The following is a 13,763-nucleotide window of genomic DNA, read 5'->3' as shown; positions in this document are numbered from 1 at the left end:
AATGTAAAAACTTAATGGAAAAAAAAAGATGTAGCCGTGCTAACATCTGGGAAAAGTCACACTACCATTTCCAGCCAGCTTCCGTCATGCCATAAGATCAGCTCACTGTTTCTGATGCCACTTCCATATATAATGAAAGAAGGGAGTGCCACACCAGTAGGTGTGGATGGCTCTTTTCAATGGGGGTGGGGGAGGGCAGAAAAATACAAAATCCTCCTCCCCTCATTTTCCGTACCGTTGGCTTGAATGCACTTCCTTCATGAATCACTCTGTTGGATGATTGACCACGAATAAGGATTGCATTGGAATAGTCATTTGTGGCATTGCTATTAAAATACGTTTTGGTGTTGTCACTATTCCTTTATTAAATAAATGTTTCGCATAGCCTACTGGGTGCCAGCTGTTCTGCTGGGTACTGTGAATACAAAGATAAGTAAGATCATTCTTGCTGTCAAGACGTTCCAAAGTACAGTGTTATTTATGCATGAGATGTATAAAGTTGGTTAAATAAAGACAGACACCTGGTAAGTCTCTGTTAGCTGCAAGACTTCATCGATAGGTATAAATAAAGAAAGTCTAATCAATACGGGATTTTATTTTTAAAGCTGTTTGGAGTCTTACAGTGAGTATTACTTGTTATAATAAAGACTCTTCTCTGTAATAAATTACTTCTCAGAGTAATAAAGACTCTGAGAGGACCCTACTGGCAGAAAAGTAAAATTGGGCACAGCCAAGACCATGCTTTCATGAAGACTGGCCAGAGAGCAGGCAGTAATTCAGATCAAGCGTGGATGGCACCAAACAAGCCTGGGATAGGATGTCAGGCACACAAACCCACACCCCCCCAACCCCCAGGACCAGAATCCTGACTTTGCCAATGTACAAAAAACATTTACTGAGCAAAGGCAAGGGAGCTTCTTTATTGCCCAGTAACCCAAACTGCTTCATTAGGATCAGGCCAACTGCAGTTACTGGGAACCATAGTAGAATTGTCTTTGTGACAATCACATTTGATGTGAATTGACAGTTTTCTTGCCATGGTCAAATTATGGAAAGTACCATTTGCCTTTTTGTTAGGACACCTCCTTCCTTTTCACCCCTCCAAATTCTTCCCATCCTCTGAAAGCCAACTCCACCTTCCCCTTTTCTTGCAGCCCTCCCTAATGTCTCTGCTGGTATGACTCCTCCTCTGAGCACATTCATACTTAGGTTGGTTCCATGCACTTTCAGTACCAGTTACTCATGCTCTGGAGTTGGTCTTTATCTCTTGTGCCTCAGTGGAGAGATGAGCCCTCCTGTCTATCTAATGACCAATCCAAAATCGCCCTATTAATCAACCTTTTGGTCTGGTCCCTTCCATCACCTCTTTCCTCCTGTGAATCTCTTTTCTCATCCAGCTTTCTCTCTTCTTCTCCTTCTTCTGTCTTCTCTCTTCCTACCCCTAACCCATAAGCTGAGCAAAGCAAGTTGAAATGTTCAGAGGTTTTTATTACCAGGTTTTATTGGCAAACAGGGTAAATATACCACCTGGGAAAATGATGAAAAATTATAAGAATCTTCTAAAGGATTATGGCCAAGCTATTGCTGTTCTCCACTGAAATTGAAATAACGATAATGTTTAATCTTTCTTAGCCTCTCAAGCTAGATGTCCCCTTAAATGTGGCTTCTGGAATCCAATTATCTCCATTATCCTTTTACCATTCCAGATCCAATACATTTTCAGGAAGTCTCAGTTGCTAAGGAAAAAAAAAAGGGTAATTGAAGCTCCCTTGTTGGTTATTTTTTTTAAATCAGAAATGGCATCATATTTCTCAATATCCATCTGCTTCAAGTGAATATATGTCAAGTCCTGGCACTCTATATTAAACATTCTTCTTAACACCTCACATATTGCTGTACAGGTAAGTTCCTTCTTTCTTTCTTGACTGAAAACACTCATACTCATCATTCATGATATCAGCTCAAACATCATCTTCTCTTCCGTTGCCTCCTCACTACTCTTTTCCTCCCTCCCCGTTTGAAGCTCTAGGGAGAATTAACTGCCTTCTCTCTGTTCCATCACTGGCACTTGTTCCACTTTTAAAAAATATATATTTATTTATTTAGAGAGAGAGCGAGCATGAGAGAGCATATGCGAGGGAGGGGCAGAGAGAGGGAGAGAGAGAGAATCCCAAGCAGGCTCCCCACTGTCAGTGCAGAGCCCGATGTGGGGCTCGATCTCACCAGCCATGAGGTCATGCACGACCTGAGCTGAAATCAAGGGTCGGATGCTTAACCCACTGAGCCACCCAGGTGTCCCACTTGTTCTACTTTTTGATGTTAAACCTATGTACATGAGGTTGGTTATAAAATGATCCTTCTTCTCCAGTCGGCTGTGAGCTCCCCTGTGGCCTGTTTTGCACGTATCCCCAGGCCCCAGCACAGCCTGGGAATTACAGTAGGTGCCCAACAAATGCTTATCCAAGGGAGAGTTTTGATTGGATAATACAGAGCCATGAGATGATACTTGTTGTCATTCATTTGCTAGAGGAAACATGAATAGACTCAGAAATGAAAGCGACCTTAACTGTCCAACTTGAACTCACATTATTTAGGTTCCATTACAGAGATTTCACCATCACCACCACCACACCATCGTCATCATCATCATCATGACACCCGGCAAACCCTAAAGGAGCAAGAAACATGACAGCATGAATCCTGCCTGCTTTACCCAGGTGGCCTGTGTATCTGAACTGAAAGAAGCCCTGGGAACCAGAGGGGCCTGTGTAACTTCCCATGAGGCACATGAGGTAGAAATCACTCGAGGAACTATTTCAAACATGTTTTTAATCCTGTTGGAAGATACTTTTCCATGGTTTCTCATGTTTCTGCAAGTCTGACTCATAAGGTACTGATTGCTCTTTTTCCGGAACAATCTTTCCAAGAACGTTTGCAGAGACAACAATCTTGGAAACTAGAGAGCTGTTTCTCTCTGGAGCATGCGAACCGCCCTTTATAAAAGACGTGGGCTCCCTAAGTTCATGCTTCCTTTCCTGTGATACAACCTACTATGTGTGCAGGTGGCATCTGGCACTCTTCCGACCACCCAGTGTGAATGGGGGCTCAGGGAATTGGCACCAATATGCAGATACTCTGACTACGGTTATCGCTGTGGGTGATAAATTGTTCTTCATCTCTGACTCAAGTCTCATGTCTTTTGCCTTCATGCATGAAACTGTAGTAAGTGGATTTGAGAGCTTGTACGTAGGCTAAAATTTCAAACCTCTCACAATTCCTGACATTACCATTCCCAGCAAGATCTTCTTACCTTTAATGTGCCCTAGCTTGCCCCCTATGCATCTTCATATGCTCTAAAAGCTACAGGTATAGCCCCTGCTAGATTGGACTGTAAGGAGGACAAACGTTCATCAGTGATAAACTGCAAATACTTGGAAAGGAAACCAAATTGAGAGGTAGTAACCGCACCCTCCAAACAAGCTGATGCTATAAGGTGATGTTCCCATGAAGAATGTGAAATAGGGTGAATGATCCTATTGTCTAGAGCAGGCACAGCCATTTTGGAGTCTCTTTATTATACGGGACTGAAAGGGAGCAGCCACATGTCCCTGTTCCTTGATCTTAATGAGATTTTCCAGAGGTTTCTTATCCTTGTTGGTTTGATTCAAGTAGGCCACTGTTTGCTTCTTTATTCATCTATTTCAAAAGGTATTTAAGGCAGCTTGCAAGGGTCTATAGAATTCAATAGTGCATCACTTAAATGAGAGAAAAAGAAGGGCAAGGACATAACATGGAGCCAGAAATAAAGCTTGGAATCTGTAACATAATTAAACCTATTGTGTGTGTGCCAAATATTTGGCTCTAGACATTTTAGCAGCTGAAGAGAAAAGTGAAACCTGATTAGTTACATAATCTAAAGGAACCATTAGATTTAAAAAAAAAAGCCGGGGGGGGGGGACTTCTGCACCCCGGAAGTTGGGTTGAAGGAGGAATATGACAGTCACCACAGGGAAGTACAAAGCTCCATGGTGATCCTTCTCTCATCCAGAACAAAATCCTAAGCCACTGGGGACAGGCAGCATCTCCTGTCCTTCTACCTCATCACTCTGAGTAAGGGGGAAGACCCCATGTGGTTGGAGAAAGGGAAAGGAGAAAAACCCTACCTTTCTTGGGAAGAAGCGGAAAATGGTCACAGATCCAGACTATTTGAAGCTTCCTATTGCTAGAAAAGGGGCCAGACAACTAAGAAAATGGAGAGGAAATTTAGAAAGGGGCTAATCAATTGACAGGAAACAGCTGAGGAAAGAATCAGTGAGTCTGAAGAGTGGTCAATAAAAATTATTGAAACTGTAACACAACGAGACAAGAAAAATGATTAAAGAAAAAAGAACAGAGCATCCAAGAACTGTAGGACAATATCAAACAATCTAACATATATGTTATTGGAACTTCAAAAGGACAAGAGAGAGAGAACACAGCAAAAGAATTATCTAAAGAGACAATATAAGAGGGTTTTTCCAAAATAATAAAAGACATCAAATTACAAATCCAAGAAACTCCAAGAATCCCAAGCGAGGTATGAACATGTAAACTCTCCATCATTGCTGCCCCTCTCCTAATTCAAGTCCCCATCTTTATAGCCCAAACTACTGTAATAGCTTCCAATTTGTCTTCCTGCCTCTATTCTTGCACCACTACTATGCATTTTGCAAACAGCGGTCAAAATGATATTAAAAAAAATAAACATCACTCCCAAACTTAGAGGTCTCCAGCAGTCTCCCCCTGCATTCATTTACCATAAAATCCAACCTATTCCCTATGGCCTGCCAGGCCTTGTATCCTCCAGACCCTGCTTATCTCTCTGCTTCTGCCATTTATTCATCTTTCTTATTATGCTCCAGACACAGGGACCCATTTCTGTCCTATAAACACAGTAGGCATCTTCCACTTCTGGTTCTTGGTTCTTGTTTTCCCTGTGAAACATNCCATTTTAGTGGATATTGGATATTTTCTGATATCCACTAAGAAATCATCCAACATTAGAAATTTATTTATTTGTGGATTTGTTGATCTTCTTTCTCTTGGGACTACATTTATGCTTTTTGTGGGAAAAGAACACATCCTGCTGTGGCCTTGGTGTTTAGAACGGTGCCTGGTATGATTTAGACTTTCATGATTCACTTCTTGATTGAATAAGTAATTAGTTGAATTGAAGAATAAATACTTATTGGAGGCATAAGCTCAGAAAAAGGACTTAATGGTCAAGAGGCACCACCAGTTGTTAGTTATCCATAGTTAAGTACTAGAGATCACTTTTAGTTATGTGGATATACTGCTCGGCTGATAGGTAAAGCCAACCATATGGCAACACATAACTCACTGAGTGATGATAAGCCACGGTTTTGATTTTAAGAGTCCTCTCATTTCTGACTATTCATATTTTATTGGTTTCCTATCTTTATTACTACCACCCAGAATCAAAAACTTAACAAGAATTAAGAGATTGGACAATATTTGCTTACATTTCTTAACACAGCTTTGACCTCATTTTTAAAAATTATGTACTGTCTGTGGGGTGCCTGGGTGGCTCAGTCAGTTAAGCATCAGACTGTTGGTTTCATGATTTCACTGTTCATGGGATTGAGCCCCTTGTTGGGGCTGACAGCACAGAGCCTGCTTGGGATTCTCTGCTCTCATTCTCTCTCTCTCTTTCTAAATAAATAAACAAACAAGCAACAAACATAAAAAAACCAACAACTAATTACTGTCTGGGGTGCCTGGGTGGCTCAGTTGGTTGAACATCTGACTCTTCATTTCCACTCAGGTCATGATCCCAGGGTTGTGGGATCAAGGCCTAAGTCAGGCTCTGCACTGAGCATGGAGCCTGCTTAATATTCTCTCTCTCTCTCTCTCTCTCTCTCTCTCTCTCTCTCCCCCCGCCCCCATCTGACCTTCCCCTGCTTGCACTCACTCTCTAAAAAATTATATATATATATGTATATATGTGTATATCTTTAAAAAAACAAAAATAATGTCCTGACTGAACAGATTTTTCAAATGTCATGTGACCAAGGCCCAGNTGGAGCCTGTTTAATATTCTCTCTCTCTCTCTCTCTCTCTCTCTCTCTCTCTCTCTCCCCCCGCCCCCATCTGACCTTCCCCTGCTTGCACTCACTCTCTAAAAAATTATATATATATATGTATATATGTGTATATCTTTAAAAAAACAAAAATAATGTCCTGACTGAACAGATTTTTCAAATGTCATGTGACCAAGGCCCAGTCTTCTGGCAAGTCTCAGTATTCTACTCTGCTATGTCTGTCATTTAGAGCTCTTCCACACTCTTGAGCTCACTAGCCCCACCTCAACCATCTCTGTCCCTTCTGGATACCATTCCCCTACTCTCTTATCCAAACCACGTAACCCCTCTATAGCCACCTGGAAAACGAAGAGGTGGTGTTACATGATCTGTTATATTCCCTCCAGCCCTCAAACTCTTTTATCCTATTTATTCTAAACAGGATACTTTGTCTATTCCACATCCTTTTATTTCCATTTTCTGCCGCCCCATTACAGTTGAATGAAAGAGGGGCCATGTCCCAATCTCTGTCCTTACTTTTTAGAATATTTCTTCCATTCACAAGTACTCTTTCAGTGATGCCATACACATCCATTTTTGTTCAGCTACATACACAGCATTCTGTTACATTTTTGTAGTTAATCAAAAGGTACAATGAAGAAACTTAAAGGATCATGTTTACAAAATAATTTCACAACTTGCTGTGCAACCATAGCAAGCCCCTGGGTCTCAAGTTCCTCATCTGCAAAATGAGAAGGCCGGAATTTACAATGTCTGCCGGAAACAGTCTATTCTAGGAATGAAAAACTTAAAATCCTACACAGCTTTTGCTTTGCAAGAGGAAATTCCAAGCAGGGAAGGGTGAATTCATACTCCCCAATTCCCATGTCTGCCTGGATTCTCCCTTGCCCCTTAGGTTCCATGGTTTTAATACTTCCAAGTTCCACCATTCCGTGGGCAGTCCCTTCAAAACTGGCTGAAGAATAGGTAAAGACCCTCTTTGGCTTCTCTATAGAACAACAAAGTTATAAACCAAAAGGAAATCCAGAGATACAAACAGTGAATCCATTTCTGTTCAGTCCCAGGGAAGCAGCAAAGAGCATTTGTTTAGCATTGCCTTCTCCTGTGATATCTATACTTGAGCCCAGGAAGGTTGAGGCAGCTTTGCACACACCTCCACCCCTCAGAGATTCCTGCTCTTCTAAGCCAGGTGGTCTTGGAACACCGTATTGTCTCCAAGCACCCAGAATTTGCTGAACCTATAGATTCTGTTTGGTGCCAGAGTAATTAAGTAAGACTGATTCAATCTGCTTCGACTCCCTAGAGTCCACTTACTGAGTATCAGCTTCAGGCTTGAGGGGGCACCCCACTTCTCAAATGACTTGCACAGTTAGAATGATGGGCCCAGTGCCCTGGAGCCCAGAAAGCATTCCCATCGGGGTTTCTCAAACTTTGAAGTACAGACAAATCAATGCGGGATGTGGTTAACATTCAAATCCGGAGTCATTAAGACTGTGGCATTTCCAACAAGCTCCTGAGTACTGCTATTGCTGCTGCTCAGCAGACCACACTGTGGTCACAAGTCCTTGTCTAGAGGTCAGCACACTTTTTTCCACAAAGGACCAGATGGTAAATATTTTTGGCTCCACAAGCCACAGATCTCTGTTGGAGCCACTCAACTCTTCCAAACAGCGACTGTAGCCAAATGCAGCCATAGGCAATATGTAAATTTCATATTTACAAAAATTACATATTTACAATTATGTAAATAAGTATGGCTACGTTCCAGTAAAACTTTATTTACAAAAACAGATGGTGGGCTACAGTTTGTCAACCCTTTCCCTAGACTGCCTCAGAGATGAAGAGATAAGCTCCCCTCTGGAATATTCCCCATTGTTGATCTCCACAGCTAAAGTCCCATCACCATGAATATCCACCCACCGTAAATATCCATCCATACCTCCCAGTGCAGGCTAAAAATACAATACCTCAGTCATGGAATGACCACCATAGCATACAGTATGAAATCTATTTGTCTCTAGTAATGCCTTTTTACATTCTTTAAGGTCTTCCTAAATTCTAAACACGTCTATCTCTCTAAACAGCCTTCAAAGAAAGCAGTTCAAGTTTATGGATTTGTGCCTTCTTCTCTGAAATCCACTTTTGTTTTCCAAATGTGTGGAGTGATGAGGAAAGCATGTGTTTCAAAGGTTGTTAACACAAGGGTTCTTTCGAATAATTGTTCTGAAATTACCAACCTGCTTGGAATTAAATCCAAGAATAAGGCAGGGCTATAGCCCAGGTGGCTTTGAAGACAATGGTGATGTGAACACAGAGGGTGGTTTGAGAGGACATGGTAGCTTCTAGTTATCAGAGCAAACTCATGTTTCCAGAAATCTAAACAGACTAATTGGTTCTTAGACAGGCTGGGGCAGATGGAATAGAAGCCAGCCTACACTACTTCATGTTTCATAACTTTAAAGTTGGTAAAAGATTAGCTTCTCAAAATTCCAGACTTTCTAGGGCACCTGGATGGTTCAGCTGGCTAAGTGTCTGACTTCAGCTCAGGTCATGATCTCAAGGTTTGTGAGTTCAAGTCCCGTGTCGGGACTTTGAACTGACAGCTCAAAGCCTGGAGCCTGCTTCAGATTCTGTGTCTCCCCCTCTCTCTCTGTCTCTCCCCCGCTCGTGCTCTCTCTCTCTCTCAAAAATAAGTAAACATTAAAAAAATTTTTTTTTAATTCAGACTTTAAAAATACAGACTCAGATTGTGCTTATTTCCATGCCACATGCTCTGAGGACCCTGGTGCATTTCCATTCAACAGCACTTGGCTTTGAATCGGCAGCTCAGTTCTTGTGCAGCAATCAGCAATAGAGTAATTGAACTCAGAGCTCCCCAAAGGATTTTGCCAAGCACTTGTCTCTACTGAACTCTCTTTATCCCCACCCAACCCCATCCTAAAGTGCCGTAGGTGGGCCCTCAAGTCTTGGTCTTTTCATAGGCCTTCAAAATCAAGAGGGCTATTTGGACAACAGCCATGCAGATCGAACCAACTTTTGAAAGAAAGCAGATCCCCAACTAGTAGTTAAAAATATAAAAATCTACATTCAGTAAAACTTTGGTTTGCAAGCACAATTTGTTCCGGAAATATGCTTTTAATCCAAAGCACTCATATATCAATGTGAACTTTTTTCTTTTTTCTTTTTTTAAAAATCAATGTGAATTTCAAGAGCCATTGGCTCAGTTGTGACCATGTGACATTTGGCATCATGCACTACTCGTATTGCACGACGTCGCTCTTGTATCAAGTTAAAAATTCATGAAAAATGTTTGCTTGTCTTGCGGAACACTTGCAGAACAAGTTACTCGCAATCCAAGACTTTACTGTACTTGTAATATTCTTTTTAAAAACGATTCTAACAGGGGCGCCTAGGTGGCTTAGTCGGTTAAGCGTCCAACTTTCGCTTAGGTCATGATCTCACGGTTCGTGGGTTCGAGCCCCGCGTCGGGCTCTGTGCTGACTGCCAGCTCAGAGCCTGGAGCCTGTTTCAGAGTCTGTGACTCCCTCTCTCTCTGACCCTCCCCTGCTCACGCTGTCTCTCTCTCTCTCTCTCTCCTAGAAATAAAAAAGAAAAAAACGATTCTAACAATAGTGTGATGAAAATGGCAAGCAGTAATTACTAGAAACAAGATAATCCACCTTATTCCAGCCCTGCCATGGTCTCCTCTACATTATTTTTTTTTATTATTTATGTAATTTTTCTCTTGGGATAAAATAAGTGTAAACATTATGAAAAGCAATTTGATAACATTAATCAAATATCTTAAAGCCAGGTATGCTTTCACATAGTAACTCCATGTTTAGAACTTTAATGTAAGGAAATAATTAAGTATAGGCATAGATTTAACTAGAAAAATGTTTATAACAGCAAAAGACTGAAAACAACCTAAAGTCCAGCACTAAGGTGTTGATCAAGTAAAATACTAAATCCTTATGAAGAAATGACATGCAGTATCAAAAATGATGTACATTAATTGACAGAAAAGATATTTATGTTGTATAATTAAGGAAAAAAGACACAAAATAAATGTATGATAGAATTCTACAAGAAAAACTTAAAACATTAGAAAAATATTTTTCTCTCCAAATTGGAATTTGGGGGCATTTATTTTTTTACATTTCTACACTTGTAATTCTCATTCTTAGTGAGTATTTATCACCTGTGTTATAAAGTTATGCAAATATTCAAATAAGTGTACTAATGATCTTAGTTCAGCTATGATTACATGTTCTGCCTTTATTATTTATATGTTATTCCTTTTCATGGAGGAAGCCTTTCCTCTGAGGCTTTAAAAGTTAAAGCTTTTCCTTACCCTTTTATAAAAATAAAATCAGGTAGGAATAGGGTGCTGAGAAGTCAAGTGCCCTTTGGCAGAACCTCAAGACATGAGAGTAACCTGAAGTCTTGTTTTTCTGAGATTTCTAGGCCTCATCATAACTCCTTTGCTCTCGTGAAGTGCTGACTCATTAGGAAGAGTAATCCTGGGGTATCAACGAGATTTTGTTTTAATACTCTCTTATTTTCCAGGGTTCTTCACAGACTTCTAAAGAAGGGTTTATCCAGCATTTTATACCTCAGTTCAGGAATCAACTTCTACCAATTCTAATTCAGAATTGAATTCTGGGTTGAACATTTGAACCCAGTAGGAGTTACAGATGGGCTGGATGACATTCGGTGACATGTCACTCTAGAGAAGAGACATAGTTTTCCACAATCCTTTTCCCCTGGCTTCAGGAAAATTAGAATTCCATATTCAATATGCAGAAAGACAAAACTTCTCCTAGAAAGAAAGCTTCCCTTCCCTTATCCCATCTTTCACAACACATTGTTTCTTTACATCAAAGAGTCTTTGAAAAAGATTAATCCTTTTCCAGAAGAATCATCTAAAAATGTGTTACAATAGCCAAGATATGGAAACAACCTAAATGTCCATCAATAGATGAATGAATAACTAAGAGGAGGTATCTCTCTCTCTCTCTCATATTACTGAGCCATAAGAAAGAATGATATCTTGCCACCTGTGACCACATGGATGGACCTTGAGGGTACTGTGCTAAGTGAAATAAGTCAGAGAAAGACAAATACCACATGATTTAACTTATAAGTGGAATCTAAAAAACAAGACAAACAAATAGACAAAGCAAAACCTAGACTGACAGATGTAAAGAATAATGTGGTGGTTGCCAGAGAGAAAGAGGTTCAGAAGGGGGGTGGTGTGAATGGGTGAAAGGGATCAAGAGACACAAACTTTCAGTTATACAATAACCAGGTCGTGGGGATGTAAGGTACAGCATGGGGAATACAGTCAATGATATTGCATTGTTTGCATGGGGACAGGTGGAAATTAGCCTATTGTGGTGGTCAGCTTTCACAATGTATATAAATGTCCAATCACTATCTTGTACACGAGAAGCTAACAGTATATTTCATGTCAACTGTACTTCAATACATAAAAATGTGCTGAACCCAAACCTAAAGTTTTTACACTGTTTTCAAAAGGTGATAATCAATCTTGTTTTAAAATAGATTTCGGTGTCACTTACATTTCTCTTTGCTAAAGAATCACTAATTAGGGGCGCCTGGGTGGCTTAGTCGGTTAAGCGTCCGACTTTCGCTTAGGTCATGATCTCGTGGTTCGTGGGTTCGAGCCCCGCGTCGGGCTCTGTGCTAACTGCCAGCTCAGAGCCTGGAGCCTGCTTCAGTCTGTGACTCCCTCTCTCTCTGACCCTCCCCTGCTCACACTGTCTCTCTCTCTCTCCTAGAAATAAATAAAACATTAAAAAAAATATTAAAAAAAAAAGAATCACTAATTAGATGGAAAGCTCTGGTCACGCTTGGGAGGAATTAGAGCAGGGCTTAAATGAAGGCTTCTGCAGTCACAGGAGTGTTAGGGAAAGGTTTCTGTCCCAAATCTAGTTCTGCTAGTGCAACAAGCCTTTGTCATGGCTGCTGGGATTTTCAGATGATAACAACAATAGAGACTTTTAAGTTTTACTGAGGAACTTAAACTGCCCCAGTGGGACTGTGAAACTGATGGCTCTAGTTTCTCTTTCAAAGGTAGCTACCAGGGCACCTGCGTGGCTCAGCCGGTTGAGCGCCCAACTCTTGATATCAGCTCAGGTCATGATCTCGAGGACGGATGATCTCGCAGGATCCAGCCCCGCGGTGGGCTCGGTGCTGACAGTGTGGAGCCTGTTGAGATTCTCTTTCTCTCTTTCTCTTTGCACCACCCTCCCCCATCAAAATAAATAAAGAAGCTTAAAAACAAGTAGCCACCCTCATAGTGGAGGTGAACATGGCTGACCACAAAGCAAAACCAAACATTCCACCTGTGCTTGATCCCGTGTCCTACAGTGAGCCGCTCATAGTAAGCACTCAATAATTTTCCCTTCTTTAGAAAAAAAGTACATGCTGCAAGGGAACAGGAGAACTTCTATTCATTCTTGAAAATGGAGTTTCACAAAAGTATCCCATATCATTCCTTCTGGATTTGTGAGGCTGCAATTTCCCTGAAGCTGTGGCATTACATACAACACACACACACACACACACCAGGTTCTGCATAGCTGTGTTTTCCACGGATCACTTTCCCACTCTGTTGAGCAAATATCAACTGTGCTTTCCCTATTTTCTCATAACTTTGCATTATCGGTTGAGGTTAGAAATATTATAAAAGTGCTGTGGACATCAAGTGAAGGATGACTAATTATTTTTTCTGCAAAACCAAGAGGTTCTGGAAACCATAGCTCATTAGCTAACTCACTTTTCCTGGCAAGAGTCTTAATCTCTTTTAAGACTGCACATTCATCTCGGGGCACCTGGATGGCTCAGTTGATTAAGCATCTGACTCTTGATTTCAGCTCAAGTCATGATCTCCTGGTTTGTGGGTTTGAGCCCCATGTTGGGCTCTGCACTACCAGTGCAGAGCCTGTTTGCGATTCTCTCTCTCTGCCCCTCCTCCACTCACAACCTCTTTCTCTTTGTCAAAATAAATTAGTTAATTTTTTAAAAAGATTATTTAAATAAAATCTCAATTCATGTTGGTTTCTACTCTTCACTAAGTCTAAAGATTTAGGTGGCAACACCTAGGATTAGTTCTAGCCTTGAAGGCTGTGAAAATTTAACATCTTGTGACATCTGAACGTGAACCTATACTTCTTGTCTTGGTGACAAAAAGCCTGTCTCTGCATTATGGGTGCCCTTTGTGTGGAATCACACAGTCTCCGGGGGGAAGGGCACCGAGTAAGTTACCTTGCCCCGCCTTTCCCATTCCCAACACACAGTTGGGAGTACCTGAATTCATTGAAGTGTTTGTCAAATGACAGATGAGGGAAAGAATGAACGAACGAAGTAATCGTTGCCTTCTGCCAGCTCTCCAGGGAAGAGCCGGGAGCCCTTCTTCCCGCACGCTCTTTGCGCGGGTGCTCCCGTGCCCGCCCAGCCCGCGCTCACCTTGTGCTGTTTCCACACGGCTCCCAGCGGCTTCACCTCGTGCTTGCCGTGACGGCCCTCCTCCAGGCACAGATAGCACACCGGCGTTCGGCAGCTCACGCAGTACATGCTGTAGTTCTCCATTTCGTGTTCGGGGCACGTAGGGAACTTGCGGGCCGCGCTGAGCCC

At 41.5% G+C, this 13,763-nt stretch overlaps 1 protein-coding gene across 1 annotated transcript in view; it reads right to left on the bottom strand.

The window, feature by feature from the left end:
• Nucleotides 1-13,763, bottom strand: part of TRIM67 (tripartite motif containing 67) — a 48,935-nt gene that overhangs the window by 34,529 nt on the left and 643 nt on the right. The window contains 1 exon segment of the mRNA XM_077751660.1: nucleotides 13,596-13,758. Within this exon segment, the coding sequence (XP_077607786.1) occupies nucleotides 13,596-13,758 (163 nt within the window).

Source organism: Crocuta crocuta, unplaced genomic scaffold (assembly GCF_008692635.1).
Source record: "Crocuta crocuta isolate KB4526 unplaced genomic scaffold, BGI_CrCroc_1.0 scaffold59, whole genome shotgun sequence".
Classification (NCBI taxonomy): domain Eukaryota; kingdom Metazoa; phylum Chordata; class Mammalia; order Carnivora; family Hyaenidae; genus Crocuta; species Crocuta crocuta.
Note: the sequence above shows the minus strand (reverse complement) of the source record. Positions and strands in the feature narration are given on the sequence as shown.